We start from the raw sequence: 22,745 nt of genomic DNA, 5'->3' as shown, positions 1-22,745 counted from the left end.
GCCTGGGATTAGAACCCATGACCTCTGACCCCAAGCCCGGGCTCTTTCCACTAAGCCACACTGCATTAAACAGCGCCACCCATCATTCTTCTCGTCTTCATAGAGCTGGAAATGGGGTGGCTTTAAACCCACACCTGTTATTGTAAAGAATCACTTGAATTATTTCCTTTTTTTTTTTGCCCGTGTTCCAATCTTTCCCCTTCCTTCTCCTTTCCCTCTCGTTCCATTGCCCCCATCATTTCAGGACAGGTGATTGACAGGGCCAACTTCTTCAGAAGGTCACCAAAGAGTGACAGTTCATGGGAGCGGGCACAAATCCATGTGCCTAGAGACGGAAATAATTTCTTTCTTTTCTAATCTTGGTAGAATGCACTGCATTTGTAGTTCCAGTAGTCAATCAATCAATTAATCGTATTTATTGAGCGCTTACTATGTGCAGAGCACTGTACTAAGCGCTTGGGAAGTACAAATTGGCAACACATAGAGACAGTCCCTACCCAACAGTGGGCTCACAGTCTAAAAGTCTTTGATTCGAGTCTGTTAAGTGAACAGTATTCTTTCCTATTGGTGATCTTGTAACAGAATGTTTTCTGGGGCTTGTTTACAGTGCTTAGAACAGTGCTTGGCACATAGTAAGTGCTTAACAAATAACATCATTATTATTCCTCTCTACCTGTATTTGGGTAGGAGAACAAAGAATGGAGATCCAGGGAAGGTAAATAAATGACTTTGGAAACAGTGGCTTAAGTAAACAAAAGGTTACACGTAGTGGAGACCCAATCAATCAATCAGTGGTATTCTTTGAACCCTACTGTGTGCAGAGCACTATACCAAGCACTTGGGAGAGTACAGCACACCAGATTTGATAGACACATTCCCTGCCCACAACGAGCTTACAGTCTAAAGGAGGAGACGGATATTAATATAAATATTATCTACTTAACTGTGGTGGGGCAGAGGGTCAGGTGAATATCAAGTGCTTAAAGAGTATGGATCCAACCCAATGTCCAGAGTGCTAGTATAATTCTTGCTTTGTCTCTCTTTAATCATGGTGATAGCAACAATAGGGGTTTGTGTTCATTTTACAGACATAGAAGAATTTATTGTGCCCTTTGATACATGTAAAAGTTGTTGGTAAACTATCTATGCAGAATGCAACCTACCTTTTTCTAGGTTCTGGAGAGAATGCATTTTAATTTTGAATTAACGACCATGATTTTGTAAAATAATATTTTAAAGATTTTTAGTTCTTGAGTATGGGGTTGTAATTGTGTTATGTACGAGAGTGCATTGTTTTTAGAGGCTCCAGAATTTTACAAGAATAACATCTCCAAAACGGTAAGGCAGAAGTTAAGCAAAATCTTTTCCATTCCATCTAGTTAGTTCCTCATGCATCCCCATAAGAAGTGCAAAGTGTATAAACTCATTAAGGGCAGGGCTTGTGACTCTTGTCACTCTTGTGACTCTACTCTTATTGTATTCCCAAGCACAGCACTCTTAAGTGCTCAGTAAACACCATTGATTGATTTATTGATAATGTAAGTGCTAAGGAAACATCAGTGACTGACTGATAACTTTTGTTCCCCCCCAAGTATGGACGTTTTTCATAAAGGAAAACTGATCACGTTGGCAGAGAGGGCAGTATATGTGCCTTATTAAAAAAAACCTTTAGATTGCAAAACAAATATTATTAGGTCACGTTCCTTTTTAGTAAAATACAGTAGTACACTGAGTGCCACCAATTTTATTCTTTTTTATTTGCTTATCATGATGAGGAGTTTTTTTAAAGCAAAATAAAAAAATACTTTAAAAGGAAGTTAGTTGCTATTTGGGACATTTTAAAATTGATCATTTGTAAAAATATAAACTGGGCTTTATTTTTAGTATAATAATGCTATCTCAAATACTATTTTCTGCATTTGGCTGTACAGCTGTTTAATATCTTTATTGTATTTAAAAGATTAGATGAATCATCTCCCATTTTCAAAGGAGAGAAATCTTTTCCAGAATCTATGGCAGGTGTGTCTGTGAAGCCATTTATTGTACAGTGTAGAAAATGTGAGGTTAGTTTTGATTGTGAGCCCACTGTTGGGTAGGGACTGTCTCTATGTGATGCCAATTTGTACTTCCCAAGCGCTTAGTACAGTGCTCTGCACATAGTAAGCGCTCAATAAATACGATTGATTGATTGATTGATTGTGTAATTGGTTTACTTGGTCTATGTAAGTCAGTAGTGTGAAGAATGGGGCAAATGGCAAGGCAAGTGCTGCAAATGCCAACCTAAGAGGTGGAAAAGAAACCCCCATCCCCTAATGCTTCGTGATACAAATGTCGGTGGCGGGGTGAGTGTAAAGGGAACTCTCTCACTGCTGCAAGATGGGAATGGGGGGCTGCTTCATTCATTCATTCAATCATATTTATTGAGAGCTTACTGTGTGCAGAGCACTGTACTAAGTTCTTGGAAAGTGCAGTTTGGCAACAGATAGAGACAGTCCCTACCCAAAAACAGGCTCACAGTCTAGAAGGGGGAGACAGACAACAAAGCAAAACAAACAGACAGGTGTCTATACTATCAAAATAGATAAATAGAATTATAGATATGCACACATCATTAATAAAATAGAGTAATAAATATGTACAAATATACACAAGTGCTGTGGGGAGGGGAGGGGGAAGGGCGGGGGGGAGGAGCAGAGGAAAAAAGTGGGGGGATCAGTCTGGGAAGGCCTCCTGGAGGAGGTGAGCTCTCAGGAGGGCTTTGAAGGGAGGAAGAGAGCTAGTTTGGCTGATGTGTGGAGGAAGGGCATTCCAGGCCAGAGGTAGGATGTGGGCAAGGGGTCGACGGTGGGACAGGCGTGAATGAGACACAGTGAGGAGGTTAGCGGTGGCAGAGGAGCGGAGTTTGTGGGCTGGTCTGTAGAAGGAGAGAAGGGAGGTGAGGTAGGAAGGGGCAAGTGGATGGAGAGTTTTGAAGCCAATAGTGAAGAGCTTTGCTTCTTGTGGAGGTTAATAGGCAACCACTGGAGATTTTTGAGGAGGGGAGTGACACGCCCAGAGCGTTTCTGTAAAGCACTGTACTGAGCACTTGGGAGAGAGTAAAAAGACCTCTCCCACTGCTGCAGGATGGGAATGGGGGGAGGAGGGATTGTAAAGGGATCTCTCCGACTGCTGCATGATGGGAATGGGGGAGGTTGTAAAAGGACCGTTCCCTCCGCTGCATGATGGGAATGGGGAAAAAGAAGGGTGAAAAGAGGAGGGAGTGGGACTGCTTGTATTGGTGGAGATCTCATGTTGGGGAATTGGGTACAGGTTTCTCCTTCCAACGTCAAGCTTCCTTTTAGCAGGTCACCAGCACAGCTGGCAGCTGGTGTATGATGGCCATTCATTCATTCAACCGTATTTATTGAGCGCTTACTGTGTGCAGAGCACTGTACTGAGTGCTTGGTAAGTGCAAGTTGGCGACATATAGAGACGGTCCCTACCCAACAGCGGGCTCACAGTCTAGAAGGGGGAGACAGACAACAAAACAAAACGTGGACAGGTGTCAAGTTATCAGAATAAATAGAATTAAAGCTAAATGCACATCATTAACAAAAATAGAATAGTAAATATGTACAAGTAAAATAAATAGAGTAATAAATCTGTACATACATAGATACAGGTGCTTTGGGGAGGGAAGGGAGGTAGGGTGGGGAGGATGGGGAGGAGGAGAGGAAAAAGGGGGCTCAGTCTGGGAAGGCCACTTGCCAGGTAGTAAGTGAGTGAGGGAGCCATTTCAGGGTACTCTGTTGGGAACAGGGGATGAGGAGTGGATAGTCCCAGGAGATGGTGGTTAAAGAACCACCCTCCTCTTTCTCCCCTCCCCTCCCCCCACCACAGGTGGCAATATTTGTACCTACAGAGCCCTAGATGGAAAATATAGTGGGTCTGGGGAGAGAGAGAGAGAGAAGACAGATCCCTTTCCAGAGAAATTCCTGGGGGGGTTTGGGTGGATTTCTCCAATTTGTAGTTGTCATTTCACTCGCACCTATGGTGTAACACAGTGGTGTCATATGGAAGGGGGAGGGGTGATGAATTTTTCCAAACTTTTAAGGTGACTCAATATCTGAAGACTAAATATGAGAAGCAGCGTGGCCTAGTGGACAGAGCACACACCTGGGTTCTAATCACATCTCTTCCCCTTGTCTGCTGTGTGACTTTGGGCAACTCACTTCATTTCTTTGTGCCTCAGTTACCTCATCTGTAAAATGGGGTTTAAGACTGTGAACCCCATGTGGGACATGGGTGGTGTCCAAATCTGATTACCTTGTATCTCCCCCAGCGCTTAGTACACTGCCTGGCACATAGTAAGTGCTTAAGAAATACCATAAAAAAAAGTACAAAGCCTGCCCTGCTGGTCAGGGCTGGGGCAAAAGGATGGAAGATGAGGGAGAGTGTGAGTTATACTTCCTAGGAACACTCATGTCTGCTGCTGTGGCCTTCAACTTATGCTTTGGGAGAGAGTAAGACAGGAAACAGGCCTAGAACGTAACTGTAGAAAGGGCTTGGCAATGCCTTGGCTTGTCATCTAAAATTCTGGGGTAGTTCTCCCTGATGGCTTGAACAGGCAATTATCTGGCAGTATCATTCAAGTAGGGACTGCAGAAAGAGAACAACTAGTCATAATAATCGATGGAAAAGGCTGTCATTTGTACAGTGTTTAAATGAGAGCCTCAGGTAGCCTGAAAGTAGAGTTTTGTGCTTGCTTTTGTCCAGTGATAACTTCTGGCATTAGGTTTCCTTTCCAGAAGTAATTATGTGGTCTCTTTTTTCATTTCTTTTCTTTTTTTTTTTAACTATCCAAGCAGTCCTCCACTTAGGACATTTTGAGTTGTGACAAACAGTACTTTTAGAGTTTTGGAGAAGCAGTGTGGCTTGGTGGCAAGAACCTGGGCTTGTGAGTCAAAGATCATGGGTTCTAATCCTGGCTCCGCCACTTAGCTGTGTGACTTTGGGCAAGTCATTAACTTCTCTATGCCTCAGTTCCCTCATCTGTAAAATGGGGATGAAGACTGTGAGCCCCAAGTGGGACAACCTGATTACCTTGTATCTATCCCAGTTCTGCTTAGAACAGTGCTTGGCACATAGTAAGCGCTTACCAAATACCATCATTATTATTATTATTTTAATGTTTCTAAAATTACGACTGGTTTCAGATTTACAACACTTCATTTTTAACTTAATAACACTAGCTTTCTTAACCCTACTAGTCATTTTAGAACTTACTGAGCATCTATTGGATGCTGTGCACTGTACTAAGGATTTAGCAATGGGGATGTAGACCATAGCAGATGGGGGAGGGGGCTCATAGAAATGCAGGAAAATGAGGAAACAATTTTAAAAGCTGTGATGGGAGGGAGGCAGGAACAGGGGGAAGGATGGAATGAGAAAGACCTGGTGGTGTGAAGCTGGGGAAGGTACCTGGGTCCCCAGAGATACTAGACTCCATCGATCTATCAGTGGAATTTATTGAGCGTGTACTGTGTGCAGAGACCCACCCACTTTACTTCCATTCAAGCAAAAGTCAGCTTCCTTATTGTGGAACCTCTCTGGCCCAATGTCAATATGTCAGCACAACTATATTACTCATCTATAACTGAGTACACAGTTTTGGGTAATTTTGGTAATAATAATAATGGTGCACTTACTATGTACCAGCACTGTACTAAGTGCTGGAGTAGATACAAGCAAATCAGGTTGGACATAGTCTCTGTCCCGCAAAGGGTTCACAGTCTTATTCAGGGCATCTGACTTTGGTTCAAAAATCAGTCCCCATTTGTGACACCGTTTCTGTAAGAAAATACTGTTGTTGTATTTTAAATTCAGAGGTTGGGACTACTTGGATTCCCAAATAACCTTCCTTATTTTCCCCTCTCCTGAATTACCATATTCCTTGTCCTCTGCATTTTTGCTTAGAGAGAAGTTAACAGTGCAGTGATTCTCATCTGAATGAAAAATTCCCCAAATTATTGGGTATAGTTGAAAGAATCCTTCCTCCTCTTCCTACTCACTGTCCTTGTTGTCAGGACAAGAAAGGGCAGCAAAGAATCAAGTCTTCAGAGGATCATTTTATCCTTAGCAGAGAAATGACCAATTTGAGGTTTTCAGGTCCGGTTTTTCTGAATGGGATCCATTCTTTTCTTTACCTGAGGTCAGTCAGTCCCTGGAATTGGTTACATGTCAGCTGACACAATTTCAGAAGTTTAACAAAAAGAATACTGTTATAATATTTGAAAAATATTCTGTGTAATCAAGGAGCATATCTAAGAAGAGGCCTTTTGTGGCGCTTCTCTTAACTCTGGTATCATTAAATCATCAGGGAATTATTGTTGATGTAACTATTTCCAAGCACTGTATTTTACATAAGCCTTAAAAGAGTAGAATGCAACTAATGGATTGCAACTCTCTCATTGAACAATGAGAAGGGAGAGGGAGTAGCAGAAATGAGGACCTAGACTAGAAAGGCCTCTGGAGGAGATATGTTTTTAGAGGGGTTTCTGAAGGTGGAGTGTGGTAGTCTGTCATAAATGAAGAAAGAAGGAGTCACAGTCCAGAGGAATGATGTGGGCAAGAGATCAGCAGCAAGATGGACAAAATCAAGGTGCAATGAGTAGGTTGGTTTGGAGGAGCAAAGTGCGTGGGCTGGGTTGTAGTAGGAAATCAAACAAGGTAAAGTACGAGGGGGAGAGCTGATTACGTGCTTTAAAGCATTCTCTTTTAGAAAGATAACTTCAGAGATCTTAGGTCTGTCAATTACAGAATGAGTGACAGACAATATAGACAGTTTTAAAATGAATAGTGTATGGAATAGCTGACATTTGGCTCATTCCGAATAATCTCTACAGTTTGTGAAATGGCCTTTCGTGTACTTGTTGAATCGGAAGCTCTAGACATTGGGTCTGTATAGCCTATTTACAGTCACCAGGAGTATTTATTTCATGCATATTTTGTGCAGAGCACTATACTATATGCTTGGGAGAGTAAAATGCAACAGAGCAAGTGGTCACATTCCCTACGCACAACTAGCTTACTGTCTGGAAGGGGAGACAGACATTAATATAAATATTTTATAATAAAGAAATTTGTATTTCTCTCCAGATTTTTACACTGCAACCCAACTTGACTAACCCATTAACATTCATTTATTCAATCGTATTTATTGAGCGCTTACTGTGTGCAGAGCATTGTACTAAGGTCTTTCTGACAATAAATCTAAATGAAGACCAGTCATCCTTCCTGCATTTTTGCATATTGAGATATATCACTTACTAATTTTGGTGTTTTTCACGTCAGGAATTCAGATGAATAAGGTATATTTTACATTAGCAAACCCACAACTAATTCAAGCAAGTAAGATTTTTTTGAAGGCACATTTTTTCTACTGCCTTCCAAAGACTTGACTTGAGTAGAAATATACCTACGCTATGGCAAAATATGAAGTTATGAACCAGGAAAGAGTGGATTATATAGTGAGCTAGAATTTCTTTTTTTCCTACATCACTATCTTTGATTTTGAAAGCTGAGAGTATTTTCAACATGTGGATAATTTTCCATATCTTCGGAAAAATTGCTTTTCCCACACATTTAGTTAACTTGAGGGAATATGTTAGTCAAGGTTGAGTAGCTGCCAGACAAAAATGACCATTTCAGAAGTCTGGGGATGTTGATTTCCTAATGAAATGTAAAATTCTTAGGTGTTGGGAAATCAGTCAGTGGAATTTATTGAACACTTATTGCATGCAGAGCACTGAACTAAACACAGGGGAGAGTACAATATAACAAGAGTTAGTAGACCTTGACCAACAGGAGCTTACAGTCCAGAGGGGGAGACAGATATTAAAATAAATTCCAGAGATGTACAGAAGTGCCTTGGGGCTGAGGGCTGGATGAATTACAAGTGCTTAAGGAGTAAAGATCCAGTCGCATAGGGGCTGCAGAAAGGAGAGCGAATACAAGTAGTTGGTGAAGACTTCTTGGGGGAGATGTGATTTTAATAAGGCTTTGAAGGTGGGAAGAGTGGTTGTCATTCATGAAATGGGAGGGAGTTCCAGGCCAGAGGGAGGACCTGGGCAAGGGATCGGCGGTGAGATAGATGAGATCGAGGTACAGTGAGTAGGTTGGCATTGGAGGAGTAAGTGCGTGGGCTGGGTTGTAGTAGGAAATAAGTGAGGGCGTGGTAGGAGGAAGAGATCTGATTGAGTACTTCGAAGCTGTTGGTAAAGAGTTTCTGTTTGATGCAGAGAAGGTGGCTGCTGAACAACTGTTGGAGGTTTTTGAGGAATGGGGGATGTGAACGGAAATTTTTTTATTTTTTAAGAAAAATAATTCAGGCAGCTGAGTGAAATAAGGACTGGACTGGGAGAATCAAGAGGCAGGGTGGTGAGCGAGAAGGCTGGTGCAGAAGTCAGGGAATAGTAATAGTAATGATGGTATTTGTTAAACGCTTAATATGTGCCATACACAGTTCTAAGCGCTGGGATAGGTGCAAGGTCATCAGGTTGTCCCACGTGGGGTTTGCAGTCTTCATCCCCATTTTACAGATGAGGGAACTGAGGCCCAAAGAAGTGAAGTGATTTGCCCAAGGTCACACAGCAGACAAGTGGCGGTACCGGGATTAGATCCTACATCCTCTGACTCCCAAGCTATGCTCTATCCATAAATAGTAGCAGTTTGGATGGAGCAGAAAGCACATAGTTTAGCGATGTTGTGAAGGTAGAACTGATGGGATTTGGTGACAGATTAAATGTGCAGGTTGAATGAGAGGGATTAATGGAGGGTCATTCATTCATTCATTCATATTTATTGAGCACTTACTGTGTGAGAAGCACTGTACTAAGCGCTTGGGAGAGTACAGTACAACAACAATCACATTCCCTGCCCACAGTGAGCTCACAGCCTAGAGGGGAAACAGACATTAATAGAAATAAATAAATTACAGAGATATACATGTGTGCTGTGGGGATGGGAGGGAGGATTAATGAAGAGAACAAGTCAGGGTGATGCAGAAGGGAGTGGGAGAAGAGAGGAGGGCTTAGGGAAGGTTTCTTGGAAGAGATGTACCTTTAGTAAGGCTTTGAAGTGGGGGACAGCAATTATCTGTCTGTTAGGAGGGAGGGCGTTCCAGGCCAGAGGTAGGATATGGTCGAGAGGTTTGTGGTGAGATAGAGGAGATCGAGGTACAGTGAGAAGGTTAGCATTAGAGGAAGGAAGTGTTCTGGCTGGGTTGTAGTAGGAGAGTAGTGAGGTGAGGTAGGAGGGGGCAGATTGATTGAGCGCAAAGCCAGTGGTGAATTTTTGTTTGATGTGGAGGTGGATGGGCAACCACTGGGTTTTCTTGAGGAGTGGGGAAACATGGTTTGAACTTGTTTGTGGGAAAATGATAATGGGCAGCAGTATGGGCAAGAGGCAGGGGGGGTCAGCAACAGAGCAGATACAGTAATCAAAGCAGGGTAGAAGAACAGCATGGCAGAGTGGATAGAGCATAGGCCTGGGAGTTAGAAGGTCAGGAGTTCTAAATCCTACTCCACCACTTGTCTGCTGTGTGGCCTTGGGGAAACCACTTCACTTCTCTGTACCTCAGTTACCTCATCTGTAAAATGAGGATGAAGACGGTGAGCCCTGTGTGGGACAGGGACCGTGTCCAACCCACTTTGCCTGTATCCACCCCAGCTCTTAGTACAGTGCCTGGCACACAGTAAGTGCTTAACAAATGCCATAATTAATACTAATTATTATTATAAGTGCTTGGATTAATGTAGTAGCAGTTCAGATGGAGAGGAAAGGGTGGATTTTAGCAATGTTGTGCAGGTGGAACCAACAGGATTTAGTGACAAATTGAATATGTGGGTTGAAAGAGAGGAGTCAAGGATATAGGTTTATGAGACAGGATGGATGGTAGTGCCTTCTACAGTGATGGGAAAGTCAGGGGAAGGACAGGGTTTGGGTGGGAACATGAGTTCTGTTTTAGACATTAAGTTTGAGGTGACGGGAGGTCATACAAGAAGAGATGTCGTGAAGGCAGGAGGAAATATGAAACTGCAGAGAAGGAGAGAGATAAGGGCTGGAGGTATAGCTTTGGGTATCACCTGCATAGAGGTGGTAGTTGAAGCCTTGTGAGCAAATGAGTTATCCAAGGGAATGGGTGTAGTTGGAGAATAGAAGGTGACCCAGAACTGAACCTTGAGGGACCCCCACGGTTAGGGGGTGGGAGGCAAAAGAGGAACCCATGAAAGAGATTGAGAATGAGCAGCCAGAGAGATGAGGCAAACTGAGAGGATGGTGTCAGTGAAGCCGAGGTTGGATAATGTTTCCGAGCGAAGGGGGTGGTCCGCAGTGTCAGAGGCAGCTGAGAGGTCGAGGAGGATTAGGATGGAATAGAGGCCGTTGGATTTGGCAAGAAGGAGGTCATTGGTGACCTTTGAGAGGGTGTTTTCTGTGGAGTGAAGGGGATGAAAGCCAGATTGGAGGGCGTCGAAGAGAGAATTGGAGAAGAGGAACTTGAGGAAGGGGGTGTACACAGCTTACTCCAAGAGTTTGGAGAGGAAAGGTAGGAGGGAGATGGGGCGATAACTGGAGGGAGCTGTGGGGTCAAGGGAGGGTTTTTTTAGGATAAGGGAGACATGGGCATATTTGAAAGTAGCGGGGAAGAAGCTATTGAAGAGTGGATAGTTGAAAACGGGTGTTAGGGAGTGAAGAAGGGAGAGGGCAGATGTTTTGATTTGGTGTGAAGGAATAGGGTTGGATACCATGTGAAGGGGATGGATTTTGAGAGAAGGCAGGAGATCTCTAGAGATAGTGCTGGGAAAGATGGGAGAGTTGAAGAAAGGGCAGGAGTGAGGAGGGACTGTGGAGATTTTAGGGAGATCACGCCTGATACTGTCGATTTTCTTAAAGTAGGTGGCCCGGTCACTGGGGGCAAGGGATGGGGGAGGTGGGGAATCAGGGGGTTTGAGGAGGGAATTAAGCATCTGAAACAACTGGTGAAGGTGATGGGCATGGGTGTCAATAAAGATGGAGAAGTAATTTTGTAGGGCAGTGGAAAGGGCAGAATTGAAGCAAACAAGGATAAATTTGAAGTGGACAAGGTTGGCCTGATACCTAGATTTCCACCAGCAGCACTCTGCGGTTCATGCACAAGAGCGAAGGAGGCAGACTGTGCAGGTGATCCAGGGCTGTGGGTTAGTGCTTGGAGATCGACGAAGGGATAGGGGAGCAAGTTGAATTCAATAGAGAAGGTTGTGTTGAGAGCATCGATTTTGTCATCCAGGGAAGGTAGTTTGGGTATGGGGGCTAAGTGGGGCATCCTGAGTTTAGAAAACTGGATGGGGTCAAAAGATCAGAGGTCTCTGTGGGGGAACAGTACAGATTTATGGGAAGGAGGTGTGTGGGAGAGAAGGCAAATAAGGAGGTTGTGGTCAGATAGAGGGATTTCAGAGTTGGTGAGGGAAGAGATTGTGCAGTGGCTAGAGATCATGAAATCGAATGTGTGTCCAAGTAGGCGAGTGAGTGAGGTGGGGTGGAGCAGGAGGTCAGTGGAGTTGAGGTGTGATAGAAGGCGGGCAGCAGAAGGGTTATTGGGAACATCTGTGTGGATATTGAAGTCCCCAAGGATCACTGTGGGCATGGAGAAAGAGAGAAAGAATGAGAAAGGACTCAAAATGGTTAAAGAAGTTGGCAGTGGGACATGGGGGGTGGTAGATGACCGTTACTAGAATCTGGAGTGAGTGGTTGAGGCAGATAATATGGGCTTCAAAGGAAGGGAAAGAAAGGGATGGGGGAGTTGGAATGGTGAGAAAGAAGCATTGGGGCTCGAGTAGGAAGCCAACACCTTCCCAGTGAATTTGAGGGGGTGGGGGAAGATGAGGCCCCCTCTGGAGAGAGCAGCAGGGGGGAAACCATGTCGTCTGGGAAGAGCTAGGTTTCAGTAATGGCCTTGCAGCCTACCCCTGGCCCCTGTCCTGCCTCTGGCCTGGAACACCTGCCCTCCTCAAATCTGACAGTTACCCTCCCCCTGCTTCAAAGCCTTATTGAAGGCACATCTCCTCCGAGAGGCCTTCCCAGGCTAAGCTGTTCCTCATCTCCAACTTCCTTCTGCATTGTCCTGACTTGGTCCCTTGGCTCTTCCCCCCTCGCAGCCCCACAGCACTTGTGTACATATCTGTAATTTTATTTATTTATATTGATGTCTGTCTTCCCCCCGCCCCAAACTGTAAGCTCGTTGTAGGCAGGGAATGTCACTGTTTTATTGTTGTATTGTACTTTCCCAAGAGCTTCATACAATGCTGTGCACACAGTAAGCGCTCAATAAATGTGACTGAATAAATTAATGAATGAACAACCAAGTAGAGATGTCCTGAAGGCAGACGGAAATGTGGGACTGCAGAGAAGAGTTGAGGTCAGGGCTTAATCATCCACATAGAAATAGTAGTTGTAGCTGTGGGAAATTAATGAAAGTATTTGGGTTTAAACATTCGCTACTTAAAATTAATGTTTAATGTAGTTTTTCAAACATTTCATATACTCACAGGGCATTTTGATTTTTTTTCTCCTCTTTTAGAGTAGTAATTTCCTTTTGTCCTGGGAACCTTCTCTAAGTCCGAAGGGTCATGAGTAAATATTTGTGTAGCTAGGGTCATATAGTCCTGTAACTTCCAAAGCCCTATTAATAAATTTAGGTCAGTGCCATAGAAAAATGGAACCAGAATATTTCAGATGTAGCAATATTCCAAATGAAAAGCAACCCAAAATAGAAATCACATCTAGCTTTGCCAGAAGAGGACCATATTTCACGACTGTGTACATTTTTACCATGTTGAAGTATTATTATTGAAAAACATTTTTGCATTTGGCGCTTTCAATAACAATTGCCACTTTCAAGAGTAATGATGCAAATGTACTATGTGCTTATTTGGGTATTTTTACCCAAATCTGTCATATTCTCCATTTTTCAGCTGAGCAAAAGGAACCATAGAAATTGACTACATTTTAAGGGTTTGATTAATATAGAGGATAGGACTGGCAAGAAATCCAAAATTGACCTCTATTTCTAAATTAGGTTATGCAAAGTACTTGGAAAATGAGTGGTTTTTTAGAACTTTTAAATACTGACTTTTATGATTCCCTTAAGCTAAGAGAATCATAAAAGTCAGTATTTAACAGTTCTATCAGTTCACTGACACCCTAGCCCTATCTTTACATTGCAATTAAATTACTACAAAAATAACTAAAATTCCTGATTCATTTTATTGTATTAATTACTCCACTATTGTTTCTTATAAAAAGTATGTCATCAAACATTTAGAAGCAAGTGACAGAAAGAAATTTTTGCCCCATTAGATTGATAAAAAATTTGGTTTATTAAATAAAACTTGATTTTAAAATGCAGATAAAGTAGTTGCAAATTTGGTTCTTGATCATTTTACAGATCCAGTTCTGCTCTTTCAGTTCTCTAGAGGGGGTTCTTGGGTGCCTGTGTATTCTCTGTGGCCCGGCATGTTCATTCTAACATACCTTTGGTTATTTTCTAAAGATCTGTATGGCAGTATAGTTCTAAAGAGGCAAGCTTTTCCTTGTTGGCTGTTTGGTAGACGTTGATTGTGTAAGGGCCAGTCACCCTTGATTCCCTCAGTCCCAAACCAATACTGTCTGACCTTCAGTTGGCATCCGCTGTAGGATGATTTAACACAGCCTCAGCATCAGAAATTACTCCATTACATCGGTGGATCCCTGGCCCAGTGCATTCCTCCTAACTTTCCCTAGTAGTCTGACCTGTGATAATTATCTTTAATATCTCTAGTGGCTAGTAAATCAATCGATGATTTTTACTGAGCACTTCCTGTGTGCAGAGCACTTGACTGTTTGGGAGAGGACAATATGAAATGATCCCTGCCCACAAGGAACAGAGTCTGAAGCAGGAGACTCACATTAAAATAAATTACAGATAGGGGAAATGGCAGAGTAAAAGAAAATGTTCCTAAGTTCTTTAGGGAGGGTGGGGTGAATATAGTGCTTGAGGGTTCAGATCCAAGTAGATAGGTGATGAAGATGGAAGGGCAAATAGGGAAATGAGGGATTATTCAGGGGCCTCTTAGAGGACATGTGATTGTGGAGCATTTCAGATTTGAAGGGGGAGGGAGTTGCAGATCAGAGGGAGGATGTGGCAAAGGGATGGGCGGTGAGATAGATGAGATGGAGGAACAGTGAGTAGTTCGATAGAAGAATCACGTATGCAGGCTGGGTTTTAGTTGGACATTAGCGAGGTGAGGTAGAAGGAGGAGAGCTGATTGAGAGCTGGAGAAGAAGTGCAGCCTGCCTTCTCCGCCGCTAACCTCCTCACTGTCCCACCATCGACCCCCGACCCACATCCTTCCCCTGCCCTGGAATGCCCTCCCTCTGCACATCCGCCAAGCCAGCTCTCTTCCTCCTTTCAAAGCCCTACGGAGAGCTCACCTCTGCCAAGAGGCCTTCCCAGACTGAGCCCCCTTTTTTCCTCTCCTCCTTCCCATCCCCCCCCAAGCCCTACCTCCTTCTCCTCCCCACAGCACTTTTGTATATATCTGTACAGATTTATTACTCTATTTTACTTGTACATATTTACTGTTGTATGTATTTTGTTTATGTTGTGCATATAGCTTTAATTCTATTTGTTCTGACGACTTTGACTCCAGAGTACATGTTTTGTTTTGTTGTCTGTCTCCCCCTTCTAGACTGTGAGCCCGTTGTTGGGTAGAGACCGTCTCTATATGTTTCTGACATACTTCCCAAGCGCTTAGTACAGTGCTGTGCATACAGTAAGCGCTCAATAAATATGATTGAATGAATGAATGAATAAAGCAGGGCTTGGTGGATAGAGCACAGGCCTGAGAGTCAGTGGGACCTGGGTTCTAATCTCATCTCCACCACCTGTCTGCTGGGTGACAAGTCACTTCACTTTTCCGTGCCTCAGTTAACCTCATCTATAAAATGGGGATTGAGACTGTGAGCCCCATGATGGCCAGGAACTGCGCCCACCTGATTTGCTTGTATCCACCCCAGTGCTTAGTGCAGTGACTGGCACATAGTAAGTGCTTAACAAATACCATTATATATTGAGTGTTTGATGTGGGGAATCTATCAATCAATCAATCAATCGTATTTATTGAGTGCTTACTATGTGCAGCACTGTACTAAGCGCTTGGGAAGCACAAATTGGCAACATATAGAGACAGTCCCTACCCAACAGTGGGCTCACAGTCTAAAAGGGGGAGACAGAGAACAAAACCAAACATACTAACAAAATAAAATAAATAGAATAGATATGTACAAATAAAATAAATAAATAAATAAATAGAGTAATAAATATGTACAAACATATATACATATATACAGGTGCTGTGGGGAAGGGAAGGAGGTAAGAAGGGGAGGAAGGAAGGGGCTCAGTCTGGGAAGGCCTCTTGGAGGAGGTGAGCTCTCAGCAGGGCCTTGAAGGGAGGAAGAGAGCTAGCTTGGCGGAGGGGCAGAGGGATTGGGGGCATTCCGGGCCCGGGGGATGACGTGGGCCGGGGGTCGATGGCGGGACAGGCGAGAACGCGGTACGGTGAGGAGATTAGCAGTGGAGGAGCGGAGGGTGTGGGCTGGGCTGTAGAAGGAGAGAAGGGAGGTGAGGTAGGAGGGGGCGAGGTGATGGAGAGCCTTGAAGCCCAGGGTGAGGAGTTTCTGCCTGATGCGCAGATTGACTGGTAGCCACTGGAGATTTTTGAGGAGGGGCGTAATATGCCCAGAGCGTTTCTGGACAAAGATAATCCGGGCAGCAGCATGAAGTGTGGATTGAAGTGGAGAGAGACACGAGGATGGGAGATCAGAGAGAAGGCTGATGCAGTAGTCCAGACGGGATAGGATGAGAGCTTGAATGAGCAGGGTAGCAGTATGGATGGAGAGGAAAGGGCAGATCTTGGCAATGTTGCGGAGCTGAGATGGCAGGTTTTGGTGACGGCTTGGATGTGAGGGGTGAATGAGAGAGCGGAGTCGAGGATGACACCAAGGTTGCGGGCTTGTGAGACGGGAAGGATGGTAGTGCCGTCAACAGAGATGGGAAAGTCAGGGAGAGGGCAAGGTTTGGGAGGGAAGACAAGGAGTTCAGTCTTTGACAAGGAGTTCAGTATCTAGCAAATACTAGAGATATTAGTATACAGTAATCAGTCAATTGCATTTATTGAGCACTTACTACATGCAGAGCACTGTCCTAAGCTCTTGGGAGAGTACAATATGACAGGGTTGGTAGACATTCCTTACCTACAACGAGCTAACAGTCTAGAAGGGGGAGAGAGACATTAATATAAATAAATTAAATTATGAATATTCATTCAGTGATATTTATTGAGAGCTTACTGTGTTCGCTCTTCTAAGTGCTTGGGAGAGTACAAAATAGCAATAAACACATTCCTTGCCCACAACGTTGTACATAAGTGCTATGGGACTGAGGGAGGGGTGAATAAAGGGTGCAAATCTGAGTGCAAGGGTAACACAGAAAGGGCTGGGAGAGGAGGAAATGAAATTGGGGAAGCCCGCTTTCCATCTGTCTAGTAGTCGCTAGATGGAAGGCTCCTTGAGAGCAAAGATTTTTTCAAAAAATACTGTTGAGTAATTGATATCTGAGATCAACTTTTAATTTTTGTTAATATGTTTTGTTTTGTTGTCTGTCTCCCCCTTCTAGACTGTGAGCCCGCTGTTGGGTAGGGACCGTCTCTATATGTTGCCAACTTGTACTTCCCAAGCACTTAGTACGGTGCTCTGCACACAGTAAGCGCTCAATAAATACGATTGAATGAATGAATCAATAATGCTCTCTGAGAGATCAATACTCGTCTTACTAGTAAGGTGCCACCAGATGAGTAAACCTTGAAAATTCAACATCTACACTTTCTTCACTAATTGTTAGCGATTTAAATAGTCTACACATTTTGAGAGCGTTCCTGTTTGCCTACAAGTAGCACTGGGGCTGGTTTGTGTGAAAACTTTGTGGCTGAATCACCCTCTTGACATGACTAAACAATTCCAACTGTGTACATTTAGTTTCATTCCTTGGTTTGGAGGTTTGGTTATTACACTGATGCGGTTAGGAATATATTTTCTTTGTCATTTATCTGCCTGAGTTTTTTTCTGCTTTTATAATTCATTTGTCAAAATCAGGTCTTAATGTTTTTAGTTAAAATTTCCTCTTTATGTGTTTGTCTTTCCAAACCTTTGGGATAGAATTCACTATGGATTGCCTCTTAAGCCTGGAAGTGGGAGGAGGGTTCCTTTAAAACAAAGTAAGTGGTTTTTGAAATCATTTAGTTTAGCGCTGTCTGAATGTGGGGATTTTCAGGGCTTTGATTAGATTTTCAGAGAAGCATTGTGGCTCAGTGGAAAGAGCACGGGCTTGGGAGTCAGAGGTCATGGGTTCTAATTCCGGCTCTGCCACTTGTCAGCTGTGTGACTTTGGGCAAGTCACTCAACTTCTCTGGGCCTCAATTACCCCATCTGTAAAATGGGGATTAAGACTGTGAGCCCCATGTGGGACAACCTGATTACCTTGTATCCCCCTCGGTGCTTAGAACAGTGCTTTGCACATAGTAAGCGCTTAACAAATGCCATTATTATTATTATTTTCACGACTTTAATTATTTGATCTTAAAGAGTCTGTGAACTGTAGTTTCCTAAAAACTTTTTATTTGCTTGAACTTGCAAGGACTACATTTTTATTTAAGTACCAAAATATTTGAAATCATCACGGTTATTTTTCTGATGAAATGTCGAAAAGAAATTGAGTGAATTAGGTAATAAGCTATTGGTACAGTTTGTGAATTGTAAAGTCATAGAGCCTCCTACTGGGTCGCTTTAGAAAGTTCATTTCAGATACAAAATAAACTTGTTGCTGCTTATAATCAGAAGGCCTTTTATCCATAGATTAACAGTGTTTCATGTTTTAGTAAAATGTGGGTTTTGCTTTTTGTTTTTGAAGTCTAGGAGTGTGCCTCAGGGCCAGAGAGAAAGGTTGCTCAGGTAAGGCAAAGTTGCTCACTCTTATTAAAATTATTAATGGTCAATTATTGGCATAAAACAGGGAGGTTAAAACAAAATTCATTGTTTTGGGCTTGTTATTGAACTGAGAGGACTGTATGGTATTGTGGAATTCCATTCATACTGCTGAGGATACAGATTGATTATGAGGCTGAAACATTGCCTGTTCTCATCATCTCAGACCTTGTCTGATTCACAGCTGTGTGAGCAGCTGACACCTCCAGCCAGACAATCAAAGTACGTGCTTTAGATGGTTAACCACAATGCAATTATTCATTGAGCTTCGAGTTGGCAAATCTCATAGTTTCCCTGGAGAAATGAACATTTATTTGCATTTACTTTTCAGTGTTAGCAATTCTATCATCTTTTCCTTCTCAGTGTCTAGTCATAATTTTTGTTAGGGGTTTTGTTAGAATTTCCACTACACAGCAAATCTTATTTCATTTTAAATTTTAATAGAGGAGGCCTCCTTCATCACTACATTGAGCTTTTTCAAGTAAATATTCCGTGCCCTTTTGTTTTCTCCTTCTGGGTTATAAAATTCCCCAGGGCGCAGTGACTGTTTATTTTGATAAACGTGGAGACCGAAGATTAGTAGCCCTTTTTTTATCACTACTTTTTTCTCCCATTTTCTTTTCTCTATCTTTTGCTAATTAGGTCTGGATCTGGGAATTTCTAGGGTAGTTGATTCACTAACTAAAATCAGCAAAGTATTTATGGTAACAAGAATATGTTTTTGATCATATTGACCCATTTCTTACACCAAAATATTGAAGAGACTATACCAGAATGGGTTGTTCAGGCAAATATAACAATTCCCTTAGAGCTTTGTGAAATAGACATTTAGAATTTATTAATAAAATTAAAATATTGTTCTTTAGTTCTTCTTTCCTGAAAATACACAAAATAGGTAGTCAGAAGGGGAAAAATAACATCAAATCAAATATTGAAAATGAGAAGCCCTCCAAACATATATTTTTAGGCCTTTCAAGCAAAATAGTACATAAGCCAACCTAGGTGGAAGAGAAACTGTCATCTTTTTTGAGATCTCCAGGGAAGGCGATTCCATAACTTTTGGGTTACATTCTTGTCCATTCCTTAAAATAAGGACAAAACATGAGGATTTATTAATAATAATAAAAATATTTGTTAAGCGCTTACTATATGCCAAGCACTGTACTAAGTGCTGGGGTGGATATAAGCAAATCAGGTTGGACACAGTCCTTGTCCCATGTGGGGCTCACAGTCTCAATCCCCATGAGAAGCAGCGTGGCTCAGTGGAAAGAACCTGGGCTTGGGAGTCAGAGGTCATGGGTTCTAATCCTGACTCCGCCACTTGTCTGCTGTGTGACTTTGGGCAAGTCACTTAACTTCTCTGTGCCTCAGTTACTTCATCTGTAAAATGGGGAATAAGACTGTGAGCCCTACATGGGACAACCTGATTACCTTGTATCCCCCCAGTGCTTAGAACAGTGCTTGGCACCTGGTAAGCCCTTAACAAATGCCATCATTATTATTTTACAGATGAGGCAACTGATGTGCAGAGAAGTGAAGTGACTTGCCCAAGGTCACCCAGCAGACAAGTGGTGGAGCCAGAAGTAGAACCCATGATCATCTGACTCCCAGGCATATGCTCTATCCACTATACCATGCTGCTGCTTTAGTCTAGTTCCTCTTATATTTCTGTGCCACTGAAGAGATATTGTCTTGTTTGTTTACCTAAAGCCTTTTTTCTCTTTAAAATTAAATTTCACATACTAATTGTTTTTTTTTTGTTGTTTTTTTTTTTTTTTGTTTAAGTGAAATACAGATTGGGAGTTACCGAGTACAGTTATTCTGACACACCAAGTATTTCAGTCGACACTAGAACCAGCCTATGTCTTTGCGTTTTCTTTGATGAAAATATCTTTTGTTACTAAGTTTCATCAGTTGAATGTTTCTCAGGTATGACTTGTGTTGCCTCTTACCTTATGTTTCCGTGATGTAAATCGAGGACAAGAATATTTGTAGAGCAAAAAAAGATCAGCGCTTAGGACAGTGCTTGACATACAGTCAGCGCTTATCAAATACCACGAGTATTGCTAACCTCCTCACTGTGCTCCGTTCTCGCCTGTCCCACTATCGACCCCTGGCCCAAGTCCTTCCCCTGGCCTGGAATGCCCTCCCTCCACACATCTGCCAAACTAACTCTCTTCCTCCCTTCAAAGCCCTACTGAGAGCTCACCTCCTCCAAGAGGCCTTCCCAGACTGAGCCCCCTTTTTCCTCTCCTCCTTCCCCCCCACTCCTGACCCTACCTCCTTCCCCTCCGCACAGCACCTGTATAGATGTTAGTACAGATTTATTACTCTATTTATTTTACTTGTACATATTTACTACTCTATTTTATTAATGATGTGTCTATAGCTATAATTCTATTTATTCTGACGGTATTGATACCTGTGTACATGTTTTGTTTTGTTGTCTGTCTCCCCCTTGTAGCCTGTGAGCCCATTGTTGAGTAGGGACCGTCTCTATATGTTGCCGACTTGTACTTCCCAAGCGCTTAGTACAGTGCTCTGCACACAGTAAGCGCTCAGTAAGTATGATTGAATAAATGAATGAATTGTTACTATATTTTGAAAAAAAAAGAGCTAGTGGAAGAAAATCAGAACTGTAAAACACCTAAACTGGAAAGTTTCCCAACATCAATAGTAGGGGAAGGAGCCAATACAGAGAATGATTAAAGAAAAAATACATGGCATGACACTCTTAAATGTTAAACATTTTGTTGGTAAATTGTGGACATCTCTTGAGGAAAAATATCTCCACTTAGAATTTCAGGTCTACTTGATACAGCTGAATTATGTTCTTTGAAAATGTGGTTGTATCATGAATGGTTGTATCAAGGATTATTTTTTTCCTTAGACTTACATGCAGTTAATCAGGTTCCATTTTAGAGCCAGTCCTAAGGTGACAAGCTAACCCCACAGGTAAGTAAAAATGACATTATAAATCATTCCTTGACCCTTCCCATTCCCTTTTCCTAGCCCCCCATCCTAAATTTATTTCGGTTCCCATGCCTCCCCAGCTTCTCCCCTGTCCCCTACGTACTTTTATTTTCTCTGTTTGAACTCTAGTGATGGTAATAGTTGTTGCTGTGGATGCAACCGCCCTGTCCTACCCCTCCCAGGACTCTTCGCCTTCCACTTCCTAGTTTGTAGTTCCACTCCCTGCCCCACACTCAGGTCTATCCTGATTGGTGATAAACCTGTAATGGAAAAGATAAAGGTGGGAAGGAGGAAGGGAAGGACCGGGTGATGGTCTTGGGGGCTGTAACTTAGCCAATAGCTGTTGTTCCAACCCAGCACTCTATGGCTATCTTCTCATTCCCATGGTTTGAGAAGGTGGGTCTGCAAGGGGGAAGGGGAAGGGAAGACTTGAGGTAGTGACCACTAGCATCACTGAGGTTAGTTTTAAAAAAGAAAAAAAATACTGGGCTAGGTTAGGGATGCGGGAGTGAGGCTGGGAGTTGAGTTTGGGGTGTTGGAGGGGGGGCCAGAAAACTGCTGGGAATAGGGAATAATGGGAAGCGAGTGGGAAAAGGAACATGGCATGGGTTAGGGAGTCAGAAGGTCATGAGTTCTAATCCCAGCTCCTCCACTTGTCAGCTGTGTGACTTTGGGCAAGTCACTTCACTTCTCTGTCCCTCAGTAACCTTATCTGTAAAATGGGGATTGTGACTGTGAACCCCACAAGATGCAGGCAAGGTGTCCATTTGCTTGTATTCACCCCAGTGCTTAATATAGTGCCTGGCACATAGTAAACACTTAACAAATGCCATTATTATTATTATTCATAATAATAAAAGGAGGAGGAGAGGGAATTGATTTCCTACAGAGATTGGACACAAAGTTGGGGGCTGGGTTTATGTATTTTGGGAAGTCGGCAAAGAGTGCAGGACATAGCCTGCACATATACATGTTACATTATTACATTGTACATATTGTGGAGAGATTGTAATCTAGAATATGCCTGTATTGAAACTTTAGCAGTACAACTTGAGATCTATACTTATCCTTTAAAGACCGTCGTTCCACATGTCTCCAGCCAAGAATCATTATGGCATGTCAAAGTTTCACAGACATGCATTCACTTTACACACAAAATTGTATTCTAGTATTCCCTCATGGACTCCTTGTATGCTGTTGTGCATTTGCATAGTCCCTTTTCTGCCTGAAAAATCAGTATTTTTATTCATCCCTATCATAAATCTACCACATATCATTCCAGAGGTGATACTTAGCTTTTATTGTTTTGCATTTTAAGTCCTTAGCACTCTATTTTAGATTTACCTTATAAACACTTAAGTCCTGCTATTTGCTTCTGAAGAATGTTTAAACAGATTTCTTTGGTATGAGGCCCAGCTTACTTTATACAAAACGGGATTCACTTTATACAGAATGATTTTACAGTGCTTTTGAAAAAAAGATCCTCCCTCCTTCCCATCCCCCCAACCCTCAGAGTAATGCCAGAGACACCAGTGTGGTGTAGCAGATAGAGTAAAGGCCTGGGAAGTCTGAAGGACCTGGTTTCTTATCTTGGCTCTGCCACTTGTCTGCTATGTGATCTTGGGCAAGTCACTTAACCTCTCTATGCCTCATCTGAAAAATGGGAATTAAGACTTGAA

General features: G+C 42.6%; 1 protein-coding gene across 2 annotated transcripts in view; it reads left to right on the top strand.

The window, feature by feature from the left end:
• Nucleotides 1–22,745, top strand: part of PPM1L (protein phosphatase, Mg2+/Mn2+ dependent 1L) — a 395,821-nt gene that overhangs the window by 4,786 nt on the left and 368,290 nt on the right. The window contains exon 1 of one of the 2 annotated variants that reach the window (XM_038749332.1): nt 19,894–20,022. The exons of the other annotated variant lie outside the window; for it this stretch is intronic. Within the exon in view, the coding sequence (XP_038605260.1) occupies nt 19,975–20,022 (48 nt within the window). The 5' untranslated portion in view covers nt 19,894–19,974. Of the gene's footprint in view, nt 1–19,893; nt 20,023–22,745 lie in introns of those variants that run through there. 2 annotated transcript variants of the gene reach the window in all.

Source organism: Tachyglossus aculeatus, chromosome 1 (assembly GCF_015852505.1).
Source record: "Tachyglossus aculeatus isolate mTacAcu1 chromosome 1, mTacAcu1.pri, whole genome shotgun sequence".
NCBI classification, from domain to species: domain Eukaryota; kingdom Metazoa; phylum Chordata; class Mammalia; order Monotremata; family Tachyglossidae; genus Tachyglossus; species Tachyglossus aculeatus.
The sequence above is the reverse complement of the archived record's forward strand: the minus strand, read 5'-3'. Positions and strand labels throughout refer to the sequence as shown.